This window comes from Canis aureus, chromosome 11 (genome assembly GCF_053574225.1).
Source record: "Canis aureus isolate CA01 chromosome 11, VMU_Caureus_v.1.0, whole genome shotgun sequence".
Lineage (NCBI taxonomy): Eukaryota > Metazoa > Chordata > Mammalia > Carnivora > Canidae > Canis > Canis aureus.
In genome coordinates, this window is record NC_135621.1 from 67,462,115 (window position 1) to 67,478,880 (window position 16,766).

General features: G+C 53.2%; 1 protein-coding gene across 3 annotated transcripts in view; it reads left to right on the forward strand.

Moving 5' to 3' along the window:
* The window catches only part of CEP68 (centrosomal protein 68), a 25,516-nt gene continuing 8,750 nt past the window's right edge, over nt 1-16,766 (forward strand). The window contains exons 1-5 of one of the 3 annotated variants that reach the window (XR_013389796.1): nt 1-119; nt 10,986-11,391; nt 12,925-14,379; nt 14,999-15,227; nt 15,589-15,711. Coding sequence is in view for 2 of the 3 variants with exons in the window: in XM_077915649.1 (XP_077771775.1) it covers nt 11,029-11,391; nt 12,925-14,379; nt 15,589-15,711 (1,941 nt within the window). In the remaining variant the exon portion in view is untranslated. Of the gene's footprint in view, nt 120-7,450; nt 7,632-10,985; nt 11,392-12,924; nt 14,380-14,998; nt 15,228-15,588; nt 15,712-16,766 lie in introns of all 3 variants that reach the window. The other 2 variants (XM_077915650.1, XM_077915649.1) reach the window with 2 other exon arrangements.

The following is a 16,766-nucleotide window of genomic DNA, read 5'->3' on the forward strand; positions in this document are numbered from 1 at the left end:
GGACGCCGCGGGCTCGGGCGTGAGGGCCGCGGTCTCCGCCTGGTACCCCGCGTCGGGGCCGCCGCGTCCGCCCGCCGTCGCCGCAGGCCCGCCGCGGGCCCCGAAGCGCTCGAGGCGAGGTAGGTGGCTGCCCGCGCGCGGGGCCGGGGCCGGGGCTCCAACGCCTTCCCCCGCGCGGCCCGGCCCCCGCGGCCCCGCCGCGCCTCAGGGGCTGTGAGGCCGCACCGGGCCCCGCGTCGCCGCGTCCGCCGCCGGGAAGGGCCTGTGGGGACCCGGCGCCTCGTGCCGCCGCCTCAGCCTTGCGGGCGGGACGGCGGGGGCCGCGCGCCCCGTGAGCCCCGTGAGCCCTGCGCGCCCGGCGGGACCCGGGGCCCGGGGCCCGGGGCGGGGCGGCGGCTCGCGCGGAGGTCGTCTCTCAGCCGCTCGGGGTCGTTCCCGCGGGAGCAACGATGGAGACGACGGATGCTTCCCTGGTGCCCCGAGCGCGGCAGCTGCCGACGACAGACAGAAAATGTGCTTTTTCTTTTTTTCTTTTTTTTCTTTTTTTTTTTTTTAAGGGTCACCCTTTCCAACGGTCCTCACCAGAATTGTCCTCATGCACATGCTCACGCCCTTTATGATTATTGGGTTCGGTGTGTTGTTGGGCAGACAAGTGAGCGGAAACCTTGCCAGGGCCCCCGAGCACGTTGGACCTCGCGGGGAGCTCGGGGAGGGGTGGGGGGTGGGGGTGGGGGTGGGGCCTGCGCAGGACGGGTGCTGTTCCTAAGTACCTGCAACAGCTCCTAGCTCTGGGGTGGGAAGGACGGTGTTAGGATGCAGGACGAAATGCCCTAGGTCAGTCTGCCTCGGGTTTGGTTAAAAAAAAAAAAAAAAAGTTGAGGTCACCACTTCTCATCCTCGTTTTCTCCTTCACCTGGATCGATTCTAGGCCACTTGGTACTGAAAAGAGCAAAGAACTCCGTTTTCGCCACCCTTTCCAACGGGCATCACCAGAACTGTCCTCAGCAGCCTGGGGGCGCATGCACGTGCTCAGGTCCTTTATGATTATTGGGTTGGGTTGGGTGTGTTTATTGGTCAGACAAGTGAGCGGAAACCTTGCCAGGCCAGCCCTCCCCCCCCCCCCCAGCACGTTGGACCTCACGGGGAGCTCGGGGATGGGTGGGGGGAGTGGGGCCTGCATAGAGAGGGGTGGTATTCATTAGTACCCCCCAGGGTGAGAAGGATGTTGTTAGGATGCAGGACGAAATGTGCTAGGTCAGTCTGCCTCGGGTTTGGTTAAAGAAAAGTTGAAGTCACCACTTCACATCCTCGTTTTCTCCTTCACCTGGATCGATTCTAGGCCACTTGGTACTGAAAAAAGCAAAGAACTCCGTTTTCACCTCTTCCGAAGAACTTTTAAAAGCTCCTCCCCATCCCACAGCTAATTAATCACTTCTTCACTCAGGCTGCCTTCTGCTGCCTCCCCGTTTTTTGTTTTTTGTTTTTTGTTTTTTTGTTTTTTTTTACACATCGTGGTTTCTCCAGCTCCTAGCACGGTGCCTGGGTGATTGAAGACAAAAGAAAACAACAACAAAAAACCCCCAGAGGTGTAGCCAAAAGTTGACAAAACAAAAATTTTCATTCCTTTAATTTGTTGGACCATTTATTTATTTATTTTTTTAAAGATTTCATTTATTTATTTATGATAGACACACGGGGTAGGGGGAGGCAGAGACACAGGCTGAGGGAGAAGCAGGCTCCCTGCCGGGGACCTGACCCAGGATTCGATCCCGGGTTTCCAGCATCACACCGGCCAAAGGCAGGTACTAAACTGCTGAGCCACCCAGGGATCCTCAGGACCAATTTTTTTTTTTTTTTTTAAGATTTTAGTTATTCATTAGACAGAGAGAGAGGTAGGCAGAGACACAGGCAGAGGGAGAAGCAGGCTCCACACAGGGAGCCCAAAGTGGGACTGGATCCTGGGTCTCCAGGATCACACCCTGGGGTGAAGGCGGCGCTAAACTGCTGAGCTACCCAAGCTGCCCAGGACCAATTATCTTTACAGGTTAGGGAAGCAGTTGCCTTTCGGCTCTCTTCAGTTAAATCAGGTTTTATCTGCCATTTTACTAACTCTGGATAAGTCATTTAACTTCTCGGTGCCTTGATGTCCTTATCTGTAAAATAGGAGTTTTAGTAGGACTTACTCCATGGGTTCTGAGGATTAAATAAGATACTGATAAATAGTGCTTAGCATAGTTCACAGGCCAAAGAAAATGTTCAGGTACTGTTAGTGTTTGTTAGGATAAAAATAAATAGATACTTGAATCAGTTTACTAATATTAAGTGTCTGTATAGTATTTGACCCTTCTGGGTCTCTCTGCCTTTTAGTCCTTTTCTGTTACTCAATCTTAAGTCCTTAAACCTTTCATAATTCCACCCCTCCCCCCACAGTAAAAGTATTCCATAGATTATCTGTTATTCATTTAGAGTCTCACCACCATATTACAGTAGTAGTTGACATACTCTTAATGTGGTCTTGATATTCAGAATGGTCCTAGAAGAGCAGAGGAGTAAAACAGAAATTTTTAGGGTGATTGGCCCAGAGAGGCAGAGCTCGTGGAGATGGACTCAGAGTGGCTTTTCTCCTTATAATGTAATTCTGTTCTCATGAAGAAACCGTCTCCTGTCTTTGAAGTTATTCACAAACATTGTGAAAAGTGGAAGACGTCATCTTGTTGGCTTTAGACCTGTTGGCCAGACCTAGAGGTGGCAGATAGAACAGAACCCATGGGGACATTGCCTCACTCTCTGCAGGCAGGAAGCAGGCTAGGTTGTGCATTTCCTTCCAGCTGTCCATCCCCTTGACATGTCAGTTTTTCTTAAATTGTTTGGAGTCTCCAAAATAAATACCTTCTCCTTTTCACTTGTAACTATCACAGGAGAATCCTGGGCTCTGACTCTGTTTTTAATGTAGCCATAATGAATCGTGAATCCTTTCTAGGGAATGTGGTTCTTTCTGGGGACTTCTTTCCAGATGTGACATACTATAATTAGCTATTAAAAACCTGCTATAAGGTGTGAACTTTTTCTCATGTCCTGTTGCAAAGACTTCAATGACAAGGACCATAAATTTCCTTCTCAAGTGTGCCCTGGCATAGGATAGTCCCTGAGCGGAGTGCCTCACTGGCTCAGTGCCTCACTGGCTCACTCTGCAGAGCATGCAACTCTTGATCTTGTAAGTTGGAGCCCCCTTTTGGCTGTAGGGATTACTTTTTTAAGATAAAAATCTTAGGGCAGCCCCAGTGGCCCAGCGGTTTGGCCTCGCCTTTGGCCCGGTGTACAATCCTGGAGACCCCGGGGTCGAGTCCCACGTCGGGCTCCCTGCATGGAGCCTGCTTCTCCTTCTGCCTGTGTCTCTGCCTCTCTCTCTCTCTCTCTGTCATGAATAAATAAATAAAAATCTTTAAAAAGAAAACTCAGTGAATGGTTGTAAAGCCATTATAGTAGTTCTTTCCAACATGTTGAAACAAGCTTACTGACTAACCTGATAATTCTGAAACATTACCAATCACTTGGAGATCCTGTTCAAATGCAAATTATGATTTCAAGACTGGTGGGGACTGCGAATCTACATTCCCAACAGGCTCTGAGATGCTGATGCTGCTGGTCTGCAGACCACATTTTGAATAGGAAAGTACTAACATTAGTACTACACTTGGTTTTTAGAAATATTGCTAAAAACAGGTTTTGTTTTCTTATGGTTTGGGGATAAAGTCTTAGATTATGATTTTTTTTCTATTTTTTTTCAAAGACCCTATTTATTCATGGAGACACACACAGAGAGAGAGGGGGGCAGAGACACAGGCAGAGGGAGAAGCAGGCTTCATGCAGGGAGCTTGATGTGGGACTCCATCCCAGGACTCCAGGATCACGCCCTGAGGCAAAGAGAGACGCTCAACCACTGGGCCACCCGGGTGTCCCATGTTATTCTATTTTTAAATAATTCTTATATTTTGTTCCAAAAAGTGATATGAAAAATCATTCCAAGCTACTTCCCAAGTAAAAATCTTCCCAAGATTTTAAATAGAATTGAGGCAGATAGGTTGAAAGAAAAGAGGAAATCAAGGATAAGATTAGTATACAAGGTGAGTGCCTTTCTGTCCTAAGCTTTTTTTTGCTTGGGTAGGATTGCAGATTTGGTGCTGAGCTTCCTAGTAGTCAAAGCAAAGAGGAAAATTTTCTCAGTTTTGCCAATACCTGTGTGGCCTGATAGTAAAAACAAACGGGCTATTCAGTGAAGTACTTGTTTTTGTTACCAAGACAAGAGAATTCTCCAGTGCTTTCTCCAAAAAGAGCATCCTTTGGTACAGTGAGCAACATTCCTGTCAGTAAGATTTTTTATCAGTCTTCATAATGTAACTTGACTGCCTCACAGAAAATACACAGTACAGTACAAGTAGTGGCTTGTGGAACTGCAGTGTGGTTCAGGGCCAGCTTGCAAAGACGGTAGGAGAGATGTTTGTTACAGGAAAGCTGTTTCTCTGCCTTTGTCTTTGGTGGGAACAGAGGGTATAGTTATTAACATGTTGAGTCCTCAGCGTCCTCATAGTTGGATGGGGACCATCTGCTAAGGAGGCCAGAGAGTTTGCAGTTGAGTGGACAGGGGGCTGGAAGCTCAGCCAAGCCCCTTGTAGATGTGGGAGTTACGTCTGTTGAAAGGCCTTCTGAAGACCTGCGGATAAGTTAGCTGGCTGGCCTTGCCAAAAGGCTGTCTGGTGGTTCCAGTCACTCGCCAGCCCGTGAGTGAGCGAAGGAGGAAGTAAGAGGAACAGTCTGGCTACAGCTTTCCCACCATATTGATTTAGAGGGAGCCAGGGGCTCCTTCTTGGGCACTGGAGGATTCCCTCTGACTAAGCAAAACACAGGGAAGTTGCTCTGAGAGCAAAAGGAAAGAGGCTGCTGGTGCCTGAGCACTCTGGGGATGGCAGTGGCCCATTACCCACCTCTGGGAAACCTGTCTGCCCTCCATAGCTCTGAGCCTCTTTTTACTTGGCTTTGACCTTCAGAGGAGGTGGACACAAGATGGGGCTAGTGTGGAAGACTGTCGGTCCTGGGGGCTGAAGTCTGCTGAACAGCCAGGGAGGCAGCAGGTGGAATGATGATTGCTCTTGGCTGTCGGCTGGTCTCAGACCTCTAGCCACGACGTTCCTGGCACCCGTGCTGCTCTGAGGCAGGCCCTGGCCACTTGTGACTGCCCCTTTTGTTGGCCTCCCCCACATATGTATGTACTCCCTCTCATGCTACCTCCCCACATCATGGGCTTCTGCCTTTAAGCTTCTTTCCCATAAATCTAGTTCCCCCAGAAACTTGCCAGCAACCTGACAATGTTGGGTCCTACCCTGCTTCCTCCCCTTTCCTTGTGGGCAGTTTCCTGTTTTTAGAGAAAGAGCTCTTGTACTAAGAGCCTCTTTGTCTGGTTCTGTGGTCAGCCTCTGCCACTGTGTGTGCACAGCGTTCAGCACTTATGCCAGTGGCCCCCTGTGAAAACACAGGAGTTTGAGGCCTGAACTGGTGGGACTTGCTCTCTCAAGTGATACACGGCCTGTGTAGCCAGTGCAGGTGGCTGGCTGTGTGCACCAGGTACAGAGATGGGCCTTGCCCGAACACAGCTTCCCTGGCAAAGTGGTTGTAGATCAGATTATTTCAAAGGGAGGTCGTGATTTAAGGTATCCTGGAGATAGTCCTTTACAGGGAGGGGGCGGGGAGAGATGGTCCTTTTTCTGATCAAAAGAGGCTTGCTCCCTGGTTATCATTTCCTTTATCAGAATGGTTTAGTTAAGAGAGAGAGACGAGTGTCCTCTCTCCTAATTCGTGGTCCTCCTTCCCCTCCTGGATAGGAGCGGGTGGGAGGAAGCCCTGGCAGCTGTGACAGGACTGCACGAGGGTGGCGCCGCAGATCCCAAGAAGGGTCAGTTGTCCAGGCTTACAGAGTTGGCGTTGCCACATACGTGACGTGTGAGCATATTTTTACTGCAAGGCAAGTGCATGCCAGGCCTACGTCACTCCTAATTATATACGTCTGGTGGTCATGTGGCCTCTGCCGGGGACTCATGGAGAATTTTAATAGCAAAGTGCGGGTGGTCACTAGAATACCCTGAAGTTTATGCGGCCTGTCTCTTGGTTTGGCCAGTTGTGGTGTGTGTATACCTTGCCCAGATAGCGGGTTCAGTTCGCCGTTTGTTGTCTGTGCTCTGAGACTCATTACAGCCGTGTGGTGCTCCCGTTAGGGAGGAGGCTGGCTGAGGCCTCGGCCCCTCCCTGGGCCACTGGTCTATAGGAGCGCTGGAAAATACAGGATTTCCGAGCAGGAAGGCCCTACGTAAAGTTACAGGCTCTGTGAAGCCATTGCCTCGGGGGACAGTGCTGGTCCTGTACCACAAGTCCTGTCATCATCCAGGGCAGTCCATTTGAAAAGGAGTAAGCTGCTGCTCCTCAGAAGTGTCCACGCAGAATCCCCACGTCTACCCTCACCCCAGGAGGGTAGAAGGAATGCTGTGTAAAATAGAAACCTATGGAAATGAGGGCTGGGCCTTCATGGAGATGCCCACCTGGCCCGTGCAGGCAGGATGGAACCCTGAAGTCTGAAATTTGTGCATTTGCTAGGCCACTTCATGGTGATGTTTTAAAAATGCCTTTGCCTTCAACAGTCATTACTACAAGGAGTTTTCCCTGATTATTTCTATCCCAGCCGATTTCTCCGTTTGTATTGCATAGTGTCTTATATACACCGTGAATTAGCTCTCGGGGACCGCTTTTAATTCTTTTCTTTCCCATGTATCTGTCTTCTCATAATTTGTGTGGTTGGAGGGGGCACGATTTGCCAGGCAGATTAATAAGTAAGATTATGCGGAGACTGTTTATCCATACTGAGAAAATAAACCTGCCTTTTTCGAGGCACCGTTTCCATGAAAATCATTATTTCAGACCATCTTACCTGGTTGCAGAAGGGCCTCTGGTGACAGTGTTAACCTAGTTCGGGTTTGTCTGCACACTTGAAAATTACCTGGAGGTGTCTCCTGAATAGCTTATAATTCTAGCTCACCACTCCTCACCCCCAGGATAAATGGATACCTTCTTTCCTAAGAAAGAGTCCAGACAAGGCATAAAAACTACATCATCAAAATAAAGACAGATCATTTGTTTGTACCCTTTTCTTGCCGTAGCATCATCTTACTCCTGCCCTAGTCACAAGACCACACTCCTTAGTGGAACAGGAAAGCAGGCAAAAGGAGAATTAGCCACCCATCAGCCTGATTCTGGCCACTGAGAGAATTTCTAGGAATGGAGCAAGAAGTAGAAATTGGGGGCTGCAGGTTATACTTTTCCAGCTGATGGGCTCAGCAATGATCTTCACGTGTAGCTTTCTTTTATTTTTTTTTTTATAAATTTTTTTTTAATTTATTTATGATAGTCACAGATAGAGAGAGAGAGAGGCAGAGACACAGGCAGAGGGAGAAGCAGGCTCCATGCACCGGGAGCCCGACGTGGGATTCGATCCCAGGTCTTCAGGATCGCACCCTGGGCCAAAGGCAGGCGCCAAACCACTGCACCACCCAGGGATCCCCACGTGTAGCTTTCTAAGCAGCCACAAGGTGAGGCTGGGGCTCCGTGAAAACCTGTCTCAGCAGGACTTGGTGGCTCATCTCTCTGTCCTGTCACCTCTTCCCTCTCCTCCATGTGCTCATCTGCTTTGTAACTTCCCTTGGTGGTTCATAAATAGCTTGGGTTCAGGAGTCCTACAGTCCTGAATTTGCATCTCTCTCAGCCTTGGTTTGTCCCTCTGTGAAGGGAGATGGGGGACCTGCCTCCGGTGGGAAACTCACTCTCACATACGGCTGGGGGGGGGGGGGGTTGTAAATCAGTGCCACCCCTTAGAGGACCACCTGACAATATATGCCAGAGTATGTGCAGGCCTTCACCTCAGCAGTTGCACTTGTGAATGTTGGTGCTGTGCACGTGCCAGCATGCACACAAGGGCTGTGTGCACTTGTTGGTTCCGCTAGGTGCTTTGTTGTTCCTTGCTGCATGGCTTGTAAGGAAAGATTGGAAATAACCCCAGGATCCACCCCTAAGGGACCAGTGAAATAAACCAGAGGGTGGAGTACAGAGCTGGGCAGGGGTGTGAAGGAAGGGAAGCTCCCTTTTTGTGTATTGCTGAGGAAAGGTCTCCAAGATACTTTAAAAAAAGAAGAAGAAAGAAAACATTCTGAGTAAGATGTCCTGTACAGTGTGCTGCTTTTATGTAAAGAGGGAGAAGGATGCGAGAGACTTTGTGTTTGCGTGTGCATCAAGAGGCGAGAGACACACACAGAATGATGGGACCGTTCGCCTGTTTTTATGGGAGTCTCTAATAGTAAATATTCTTTGTCCTGTGAAATGCTGGCTGCTTTTGCTCCCCCTGTTGGGTTCCTTTGTTGTTTGTAAGGTGACTCGTCACACTGATTCTGTGCCCCCCATGACACTGATGGCACCCGCTGACGCTCTGTGTACCCTGGGCACCAGGCACTGTCGTAATGTAAGGTCGGTGTTATTACCACACCTGCGTGTGTACTTGTTTGAGTGAGGACTGGAGACTTAGATCTGCGGCGCATTTCCTATTTCACCCACCTATTACTCTGCAAAAAAATTGTTCTTCTGCCCCGGGCAGTGGTTGTGAGATGTGAGTACGTGTGAAGTGTGTGTGCCCTTCTCTGGGGTGGCCTTGGAACAGGCCCAGAGCCTCGTGTGCCCAGGCGGACAGAGGGGACCCTTCTGTGGTGTGGCTGCCTTCGGGGTGGTGGTGCCCACCCAGTTGCTTCCCAGGGTCGAGTGGGGTGAGCTGCTTCCCCTTTGCTCCCAGCACCTCCTGCTGTCACATTAGCTCCTGGCTTCGGAGGAAGCGAGGGTATTTTTGTCCAAGTTCTGGCTTGGAGGTCGGCCCGGTGCGTTGCAGGTGGCCTCGTTCCCCTCCTGCCCATTTTCCGGCCCAGCCCCACCCCACAGGGTGCCCAGCAGCAGTTGTCCAGTTGTCCCCTGGACCCTTAGGCTGAGGGAGTGGGGTCCCTGCTATTCCTGAGGCTCTTAAAGGAACGGTTGTATTTTCGGGGCCCGCTCCCTCACTGTCCCTTCTTCCCTCCCTGGGGCTTGCCCTGCTTCTCCCCTGCCCGCCCACCCGGTCCGCGGCCCATCTCCCTGTCACGTGCACACCTTGCACACCTGCCATGCAGCCCGTGCCACCATTGCCCACCTGCATTTGCACAGCTTCAGGTGCGGGATGCTTGTAACCAGGCTGCTGGGGGAGAGTGGCCACCGCGCCCTCTCTGCTCCCTGGCCGTCCTCCCAATGGGAAGCAGCCCCTGCCTACAGCCGCGGCAGGGTTTCCGTGCTTGGGAGGACCCTGCTGCCCCCCCAGGCACAGGGGGCACCGTGGGACCCCGTGGGCTCAGCCAAGGCCTGAGCTGCCCCCTAGAACAGCGCCGTCACCGCCGGGCCGGAGCCGCCTGCCGTGAGAACACTGCACGGAAGCTGTGCGGGGACCCTTCTGTGGTGCTTTCGAGCCCCGGGCCCTGGCCAGCGCGCTGGAAGCCTGGCCTTGACCCGGACCTGCACTCGCTGCCTGGGCACCACGGCCGGTCCTGGCCCTATGGAAGCAGAGGACAAAAGGGTCTGCCACTGTGTCCTCTTCGGAGGGCTCTGGAGCCAAGGAAGAGCCGGACCTGTGTTCTCGGAGGAAGCAGACACCATTTGTTCTTTCTTTTTTTGACCAAAAAAAAAAAAAAAAAAAAAAAGAGGTTGTCCCTTTTTTTTAAAAATATAGTTGACAAAAAAAAAAAATATATAGTTGACATATTAGTTTCATACGTACAACATAGTGGTTCAACAATCGTATATATCCCACAGTGCTCACCATGACAGGTGGGTAAGTGGAGTCACCAGTTGTCCCCATGCGGTGCCATCACAGTATTATAGATGGTATTTATTCCCCATGCTGGGCTTGCTTACCTGGCAGGCACATCCCCATGACTTCCTTGGTAACGGAAGTTGGTATCTCTTACTCCCCTTCACCTCTCATCCTCCCACCTCCCTCCCCTCTGGCAACCACTCCTTTGTTCTCTATGAGTCTGTTTCTTTTTGTCGGTCTTTGTTTTGATTTTTAAACTCCACATATAAATGAAAACGTGTGGTATTTGTCTTTCTCTGACTTTCTTAGCATGATGCCCTCTAGGTCCAGCCATGTTGTCATGAGTGGCACGATTTCATTCCTTGTTTCCATATTCTTCTTTTCGTTTAAGATTTTATTTATTGAAAGAGAATGAGAGATCACAAGCAGGGGGAGGGGCAGAAGGAGAAGCTGCCCCCCCACTGAGCAGGGAGCCCCCTGTGGGACTCGATCCCCTGACCCTGGGATCATGACCTGAGCCGAAGGCGGACCCTTAACCAACGGAGCCACCCAGTTGCCCTCGTTGTAGTTTTTTGAGGACCCTCCATACTGTGTCCCACAGTGGCTGTACCAGTTATAGTAACTTACAAACACTGCACAAGGGGTTCCCTTTTCTTTACCTCGTGACCAACACTTATTTTCTGTCTTCTTGATTTTAGCCATTCTGACAGGTGTGAGAGGATATCTCATTGTGGTTTTGATTTTGCATTCCCTGGTGATGAGTGATGTTGAGCATCTTTTCATGTGTCTGTTGGCCCACCTGATGTCTGTTCAGGTCGTCTGCCCATTTTTAAAAAATGAGATTATGTTTTTGGCGTTGAGTTGCATGAGTTCTTTATATATTTGGATATTAAACCCTTGTTGGATGCATGATTTGCAGTATCTTCTCCCATTCAGTAGGCTACTTTTTCTTTTTGTTGCTGGTTTCCTTCACTGTGCAAATGTCTGTCTTAATCATGAAAAAGCAAGGTTTCTTGGACACAGATGCAGAGGTTATAACTTTTTCTTTTCCTTTCCCATTTTATAGAGAGCTGAAGGCTTCAGGGGAACCCTGACTTAGGGACATCTCCATGGCTTTGGGAGAAGAAAAGGCAGAGGTGGAGGCGTCCGCAGACACAAAGACCCCGTCCTATGGGCAGTGGAGCTGCAGGGAGCAGGAGGTGGACACCCCGGGCCTTGTGAGCGGGGAGCAGGAGCAGCCACCATGCCTGGAAGCTGCGGGCGGGGCTGCCTCCCCTGTGTGGGGAGCGGAGGGACTGTGTGCCCCTGCCTGCGGTGATGGAGCTGGCTCCAGCCCCTCCGGAGCCTACCAGCCACAGGCCAGCAGCACCAGCAGGGAGCCAGTAGCTGGTATATCTAAGCTTGCTCTTGGTTGCCTGCTTCCTCCGGCTGGCACTGGCACTAGAGACCTTTTGCACTCTGTGGGAAGCCAGGTAGGTAACAAGGCAAATGGGACTGTAGCTTTAACTAGTGTGGGCCTTTGGGAGTGTGTACTCGCGTTTTCTTGCTGTCTTACCTGCTTTCCCAGTTCCTGTACAATCTGGGCCATCGGGGGAGTCTGGGTGTGATGATTTCTGTTTTACAGGCTCACCTGGAGAGTTGGGCCTTGGGGCCAGCGAGGGGACTCTGTCCACAGCATCTCCTGTTCCTCAAGAGCATGACTGGTGACCTTCTGAAGACTGGGGATGCTGTGGCCACGACCTGTTGCCCAGGGGGCCAGGCTGGGGGAGCTGTGATAGGGGAGCCGTGTCCTGTTTCTGACTTGGTGATCTGAGCTCTTCAGGGGGCCCCTAAGGGTCCAGGCCAGGGGGTTCCTTTGAGCTCTTAGCCTATATCCCTTGGGACCCAGGGCACCTGGCAGAGCCGTGGAGCCCCCGTGCTGGGGGGCACTGTCCCTGGGGAAGAAGAATTTCTTGGGCCTCCCTGACTGCCTGGAAGCTTTGCCTGGTCAAGTCTCATGGTCCAATGAGTCCTGCTTCACTCTATGACCCCAGGCATATCACCAGATCTTTCAGGCCCTCCGTATAATTGGGAAGGTGATCTGGATGATCTGTCCCTGCCAGCTCTGACATCCTGTTGTGTTCTGCTTGGCCTGCCACGGGCATGGCTTTGATGTCTTTGCCGTCACTGGGGCCTTGGCTGCAGCATGCTCCTCCCATGCCGTTCTCTCCTGTGAGCGTGACTGGGAGAGAACGAGGCTGAGCCCGTCTGCCTGGGAGTCAGGGGTGCTCGGGAGCCCGGGCACCTGTGAGTCCGAGGTTTAGCGAGGCAGGGAGCAAGTAAGTAAACCTAGAAATAGGCTGTTGAATGGGCTTGTTAATTGTGGTACCTAGTGTTGGTTGAGCTCCTACCCTGGGCTTTTCACACGCGAGTTGCTTTGATCCTCATGTCCTGAGGAAGTGGTACCGTTACCATTCCCATTTTACAGGTGAGGGAAGTGAGGCCCAGAGTCGTCCATCTGGAAGGTAGCAGTTGGGTTGGCATCAAGTCTGTCTGGTTCCAAAGTATACAGCCTTAACCACTGTTGTCCTGCCTCCCAGGGGGCAGGTTCTTCATGGAGCAGAATGAAAACTCAGAATAAAGAAGCTGAGTTGAGGGGCTCACTTTGTTCATTGCTAACAGGTGTGAGCCAAGTGGGTGGGGCTTGGGGGTCACCTGGCTGCCTGGTGTGGCTGCGTCCCAAGGCAGGGCTGGCTTCTCTGAGGGTAGGTGGTGTGCCCACTGCCCGCCTGCGGGAAGATGGGAGGGGTGTGGGGACACGGTCTGCCCCCCGGGAGCGTGCTGTGCTTCGTGCTGGCCACCCGGCCGCACGCCGTCTGGTTCCCGCACCGGATGGTCGACTCTCGTCGCCGGGGCTCTCCTGACTATCACCTGGGCCCCAAGGAGAATCCAGAGTTGTCCTCTAGGAGGGAAGTTTGGTTTGCTGTTTTAACCTCAGAGCTTTGTCTTCTGTCTCATCATTGCAGGTGGAGGAGACAAGGCTTTCTGCCTCAGAGGAACTACCTCAGACTCCGAGCGTTGCCAGAGCTGCAGGCCTTCACTCAGGATACGATGCCCACAGCGAGGATGAGCCATCCCCTGTGGAGTGGCCGCGGGCGCCGGACCTCAGCCAGCAGCCCCACAGCCCAGGTGTCCCTTGCCTGCCACGGTGGAGGCCGCTGGGGAGCCGAGCCTCCTCCCCGGGCAGCAGTCTCCAGGGTCACCGGGAAGAGGCTGGACCTCCACGTTGCTCCGCTGCCAAGGTCTCATCCTCCCTGGAGCTGGTCGGCCGCCACTCGGCCTCCAACGTGGCGGGGCAGGGGCCACGGCTCCAGTGGCCACCACAGCCTGCGTCGTCTGGGGTGGATGCTCCTGGGCTGGGCAGGAGGCGCCTCTCCTTCCAGGCCGAGTACTGGGCCTGTGTGCTGCCAGACTCCCTGCCTCCTTCCCCCGACCGCCACTCCCCGCTCTGGAACCCAAATAAAGAGTATGAAGATCTGCTGGACTACACTTACCCACTCAGGCCCGGGCCTCAACTCCCAAAGCACCTGGACAGCCACACACTGGCCGACCCTCTCCTGCAGGACTCAGGTGTAGACCTTGATAGCTTTTCTGTCTCCCCGGCAAGTACCCTGAAGTCACCCACTAATGGCTCCCAGAATTGCCCATCCGCAGAGGCCTCCGCTCTGCCCTTCTCTAGGCTCAGAGAGCAGAGCCTCACACGGCGGCCCTCTGGAACACCGCAGAAGCAGAGCCACGTGGGGTCGGCCTCTTGTAACCTGCTCACGTCCACCCCCAGAGCCCCGGGCAGTAGGGATGCTCCTTGGGAGAGTGGAGAGCCAGCCCTGAGGGCTGTGAAGGACTGGCTCCCTGTGGGCAGGCAGCGTGAGCTGAGGACGTGGGACAGAGGCTGGCCCTTGCCCTGGACGGAGAGAGAGAAGGTGGCTGGCCCGGGGGTCTGGCCGCCTGCCCACGCGGAGTCCGGATGGAAATCCGAAGAGGAGCTAGAAAGCGACGATGAGTATCTTGCCCTGCCCACTCGGCTGACGCAGGTTTCTAGTTTAGTCTCCCATCGAGGCTCTGTCCCCCCGTCAGTGACCCTGCCCACCGGGGCTGCTGAAGGGCGCGCCTCCCTGGACGCGTCGGACAGTGATGGGCCGGCCTCCCTCCCGTCGGATGCGGGTCGTGGCCGGCTTCCGCCTGGGGCTGCCCGCAGAGCGCCCGGGGGCCCCGGGGGCCCCGACCACCGTTTGCTGCGCTCCTTCATCTGCACAAGGGGCTCGGCCAGGGAAGGTGGTCTGGGGAGCAGCCGGGCCCTGGGGGGCTCCTGCGGGCCACTGAGAGCGCGCTCCTCCTTGCCGGCCGTGTGGGACCCAGACACCGCGGGGCAGCCTCCCGGGAGGGGAGAGCAGGGAAGAGAATCACTCGTGCAGTGCGTGAAGGTAAACTGGGCTCGGGGCCTTTGCCTCCACGTGCGTCTCCGCTCGCGGTAACCCTGAGCACTGGCTCTGCGCTCTGCGCTGTGCCGTGCCCTCCCCTTGCTTTTCAGCGCTCTCCCTTAAGATACGGAGGCCAGGCAGCGAGGGGTTAGCTGACTGCCCACCTCGGGCTGCAGCCGGAGTCTAACCGCCACTGCGCTGCTTCCTAGGGCTCTTGACCCTGAGGGGTAGGAGGTGTGTTGCACGAAGAACGTCCGTGCTCACGAGCCCGTAGGAAATGCTGGGCAGAGGGAAGTGGTGCTCCAGCCCGTAGGCCTGCTGGGAGCTCCGGCTGACCAAGTGGTGGAGCACGGAGCAGGAGTCGGGGGTGCCCAGTGTCCTGGCCATCCTGGCCACCACACCTATAGATGCGTGCCTGTCTGGAGGGGAATGAATGCTCCGTGCACTGGCGTTGGCCACATCAGGCGGATCTGAATTCGAATCGTGGCTCTGCCATATTTGGAATTTCAGCTCAATCTTTTGAGTTTGCTCACCAGTAAAATGTGGAGCCTCCCTCTTCGGGATGTGGTGTGGGTTATGTGAAGTATTTCACGTTGAGGGCTTTGCATCGTCCCTGACACAGGCCACTCGGGAGCGTGGGTCTCTGCACACGGGGAGTCCGCACACGGCCTGGTGTCCTGGGAGGCACAGCCCTGCACACCCACGGCAGCAGGCCGGGTGCGGGAGACCCATGAGCCCACCGTGCAGACGTCTCCCGGCCTCCGAGGGCCTGTGATCTTATGTGTCGTGTGGAGCAGGAGGACGGATGTTAGCGTGGGCCTCTTTGGGGATAACGGCTGAAATACTGCAAGGCAAGTGCAAAGCTGGGATACGCGGCTTTAATTCACTTGTTTCCTGCCATAGGTTCAAGTTAGTCACCATTCTAGTCATTTATTTTATGTTTTCCCTCTGGGACAGTTAGAAAGTTAGCGGTGGTGCTCACCCGAGTCAAGTTCCGGGATAGGCGCGTGTGTCCTGGGCTTTTCTCAGCCTGTCGTTGTCGGTGCACAGAGGCTGAGGGAGACCGAAGGGGTCATGGAGCGGGGACAGGCCAGGGACAGGGAGAGGCACTCGGGGAAGGGGGCGCAGTCTGTCTCCCGGAACCCCTGGCCTTGGAAACGCCAGCAGCAGTTTGGTCAGTAATACCGCGCGTTCTCTGCTTTGTCTGCACAGACCTTCTGCTGTCAGCTGGAGGAGCTGATCCGCTGGCTGCGTAACGTGGCGGACGTTACCGACCACCTGATCCCACCCAAGTCCAGTCTTACAGGTCTCAAGTCTTCTCTGCAGCTTTACCGGGTAATTCGCGGTCCTGGCTTCTGGCCGTGCACCTGCCAGTGCTAAGTACTTGATTACAGTGTAAAAGCTCAAATAACTGATTCTCGGTATGTTACGGCGCAGTGACTGCTTGCCCTGAAATCTAATCAGACGCCTTCCTCAAGTTTCTAATGGTGAGAAACTGTAAAATGTGGGAGTTATTTCCCAGACCAAGCAGAGTTTGGAGAAAGTAGATCCTCAATCAAGTATGCTTACGGGTGATTGCAGTGTCCCCGGGGTTAAGTGTAGAACTGGCTCGTTACGAGTCACTAGTCACATACAACTATTTAAAGTCAGTCAAAGATTCATATTTTCCAGTTGCGCTGGCTCCATTCCAGGTGTCCCAGCATCTCGTTTGCTCGCGGCCACCATAGTGAACGGTGTCCATGGGACACTTCCATCATCACAGAACGTTCTGTTGGCCAGTACTGACTAGAATTTGCTTCTCAAGTGTGTTTGTTTGGGGTTGGGGGGGGGTTTGTTTTTGTTGGGTTTTCTTTTTTTTTCTTTTTTTTTTTGCCTCTTTTTCATTAAGGTTTTATTTTTAAATCTCTTTAATTGTGGGTTCTAGTTAATTTGACTTCAGATCAGGTGTATTTGGAGTGATAGTTTGTGCCTGATGCTCAGAAATAGTGATCAATAGATCCCCCTTCATTCCCAGAAGTGTTGTGAGTTGGATGATAAATTATCGTTTCCCTAAGTCTAACCATAACCTCGACTGAGCTACCCTCAGGCCTCTAGCGTGTCTGGTTGGCCAAGCATTTCTAGCCTTTTCTGAAGGAGCAGAGGCAGTGTATGTGGTCTGAGGCTGATGCTAGTCTAGAAGGGATCTTCTAAGGCAGTTCTTTGAATGTCTACACCCGAATCAGGTGCCTTGGGAGGAGGATATGATTTCCATGTGCCTCCACCAGAGCAGCAGCCCCCCAGCTCCCACCACACCCTGGCAGGAGAGAGGTCCTTTGTTTTCCAACTTAGAGCCAGCTCCTCGCCTGATGGGTCAGCTGTCCCACCTCAGTGGGAGCGCCATTTCCTGCATG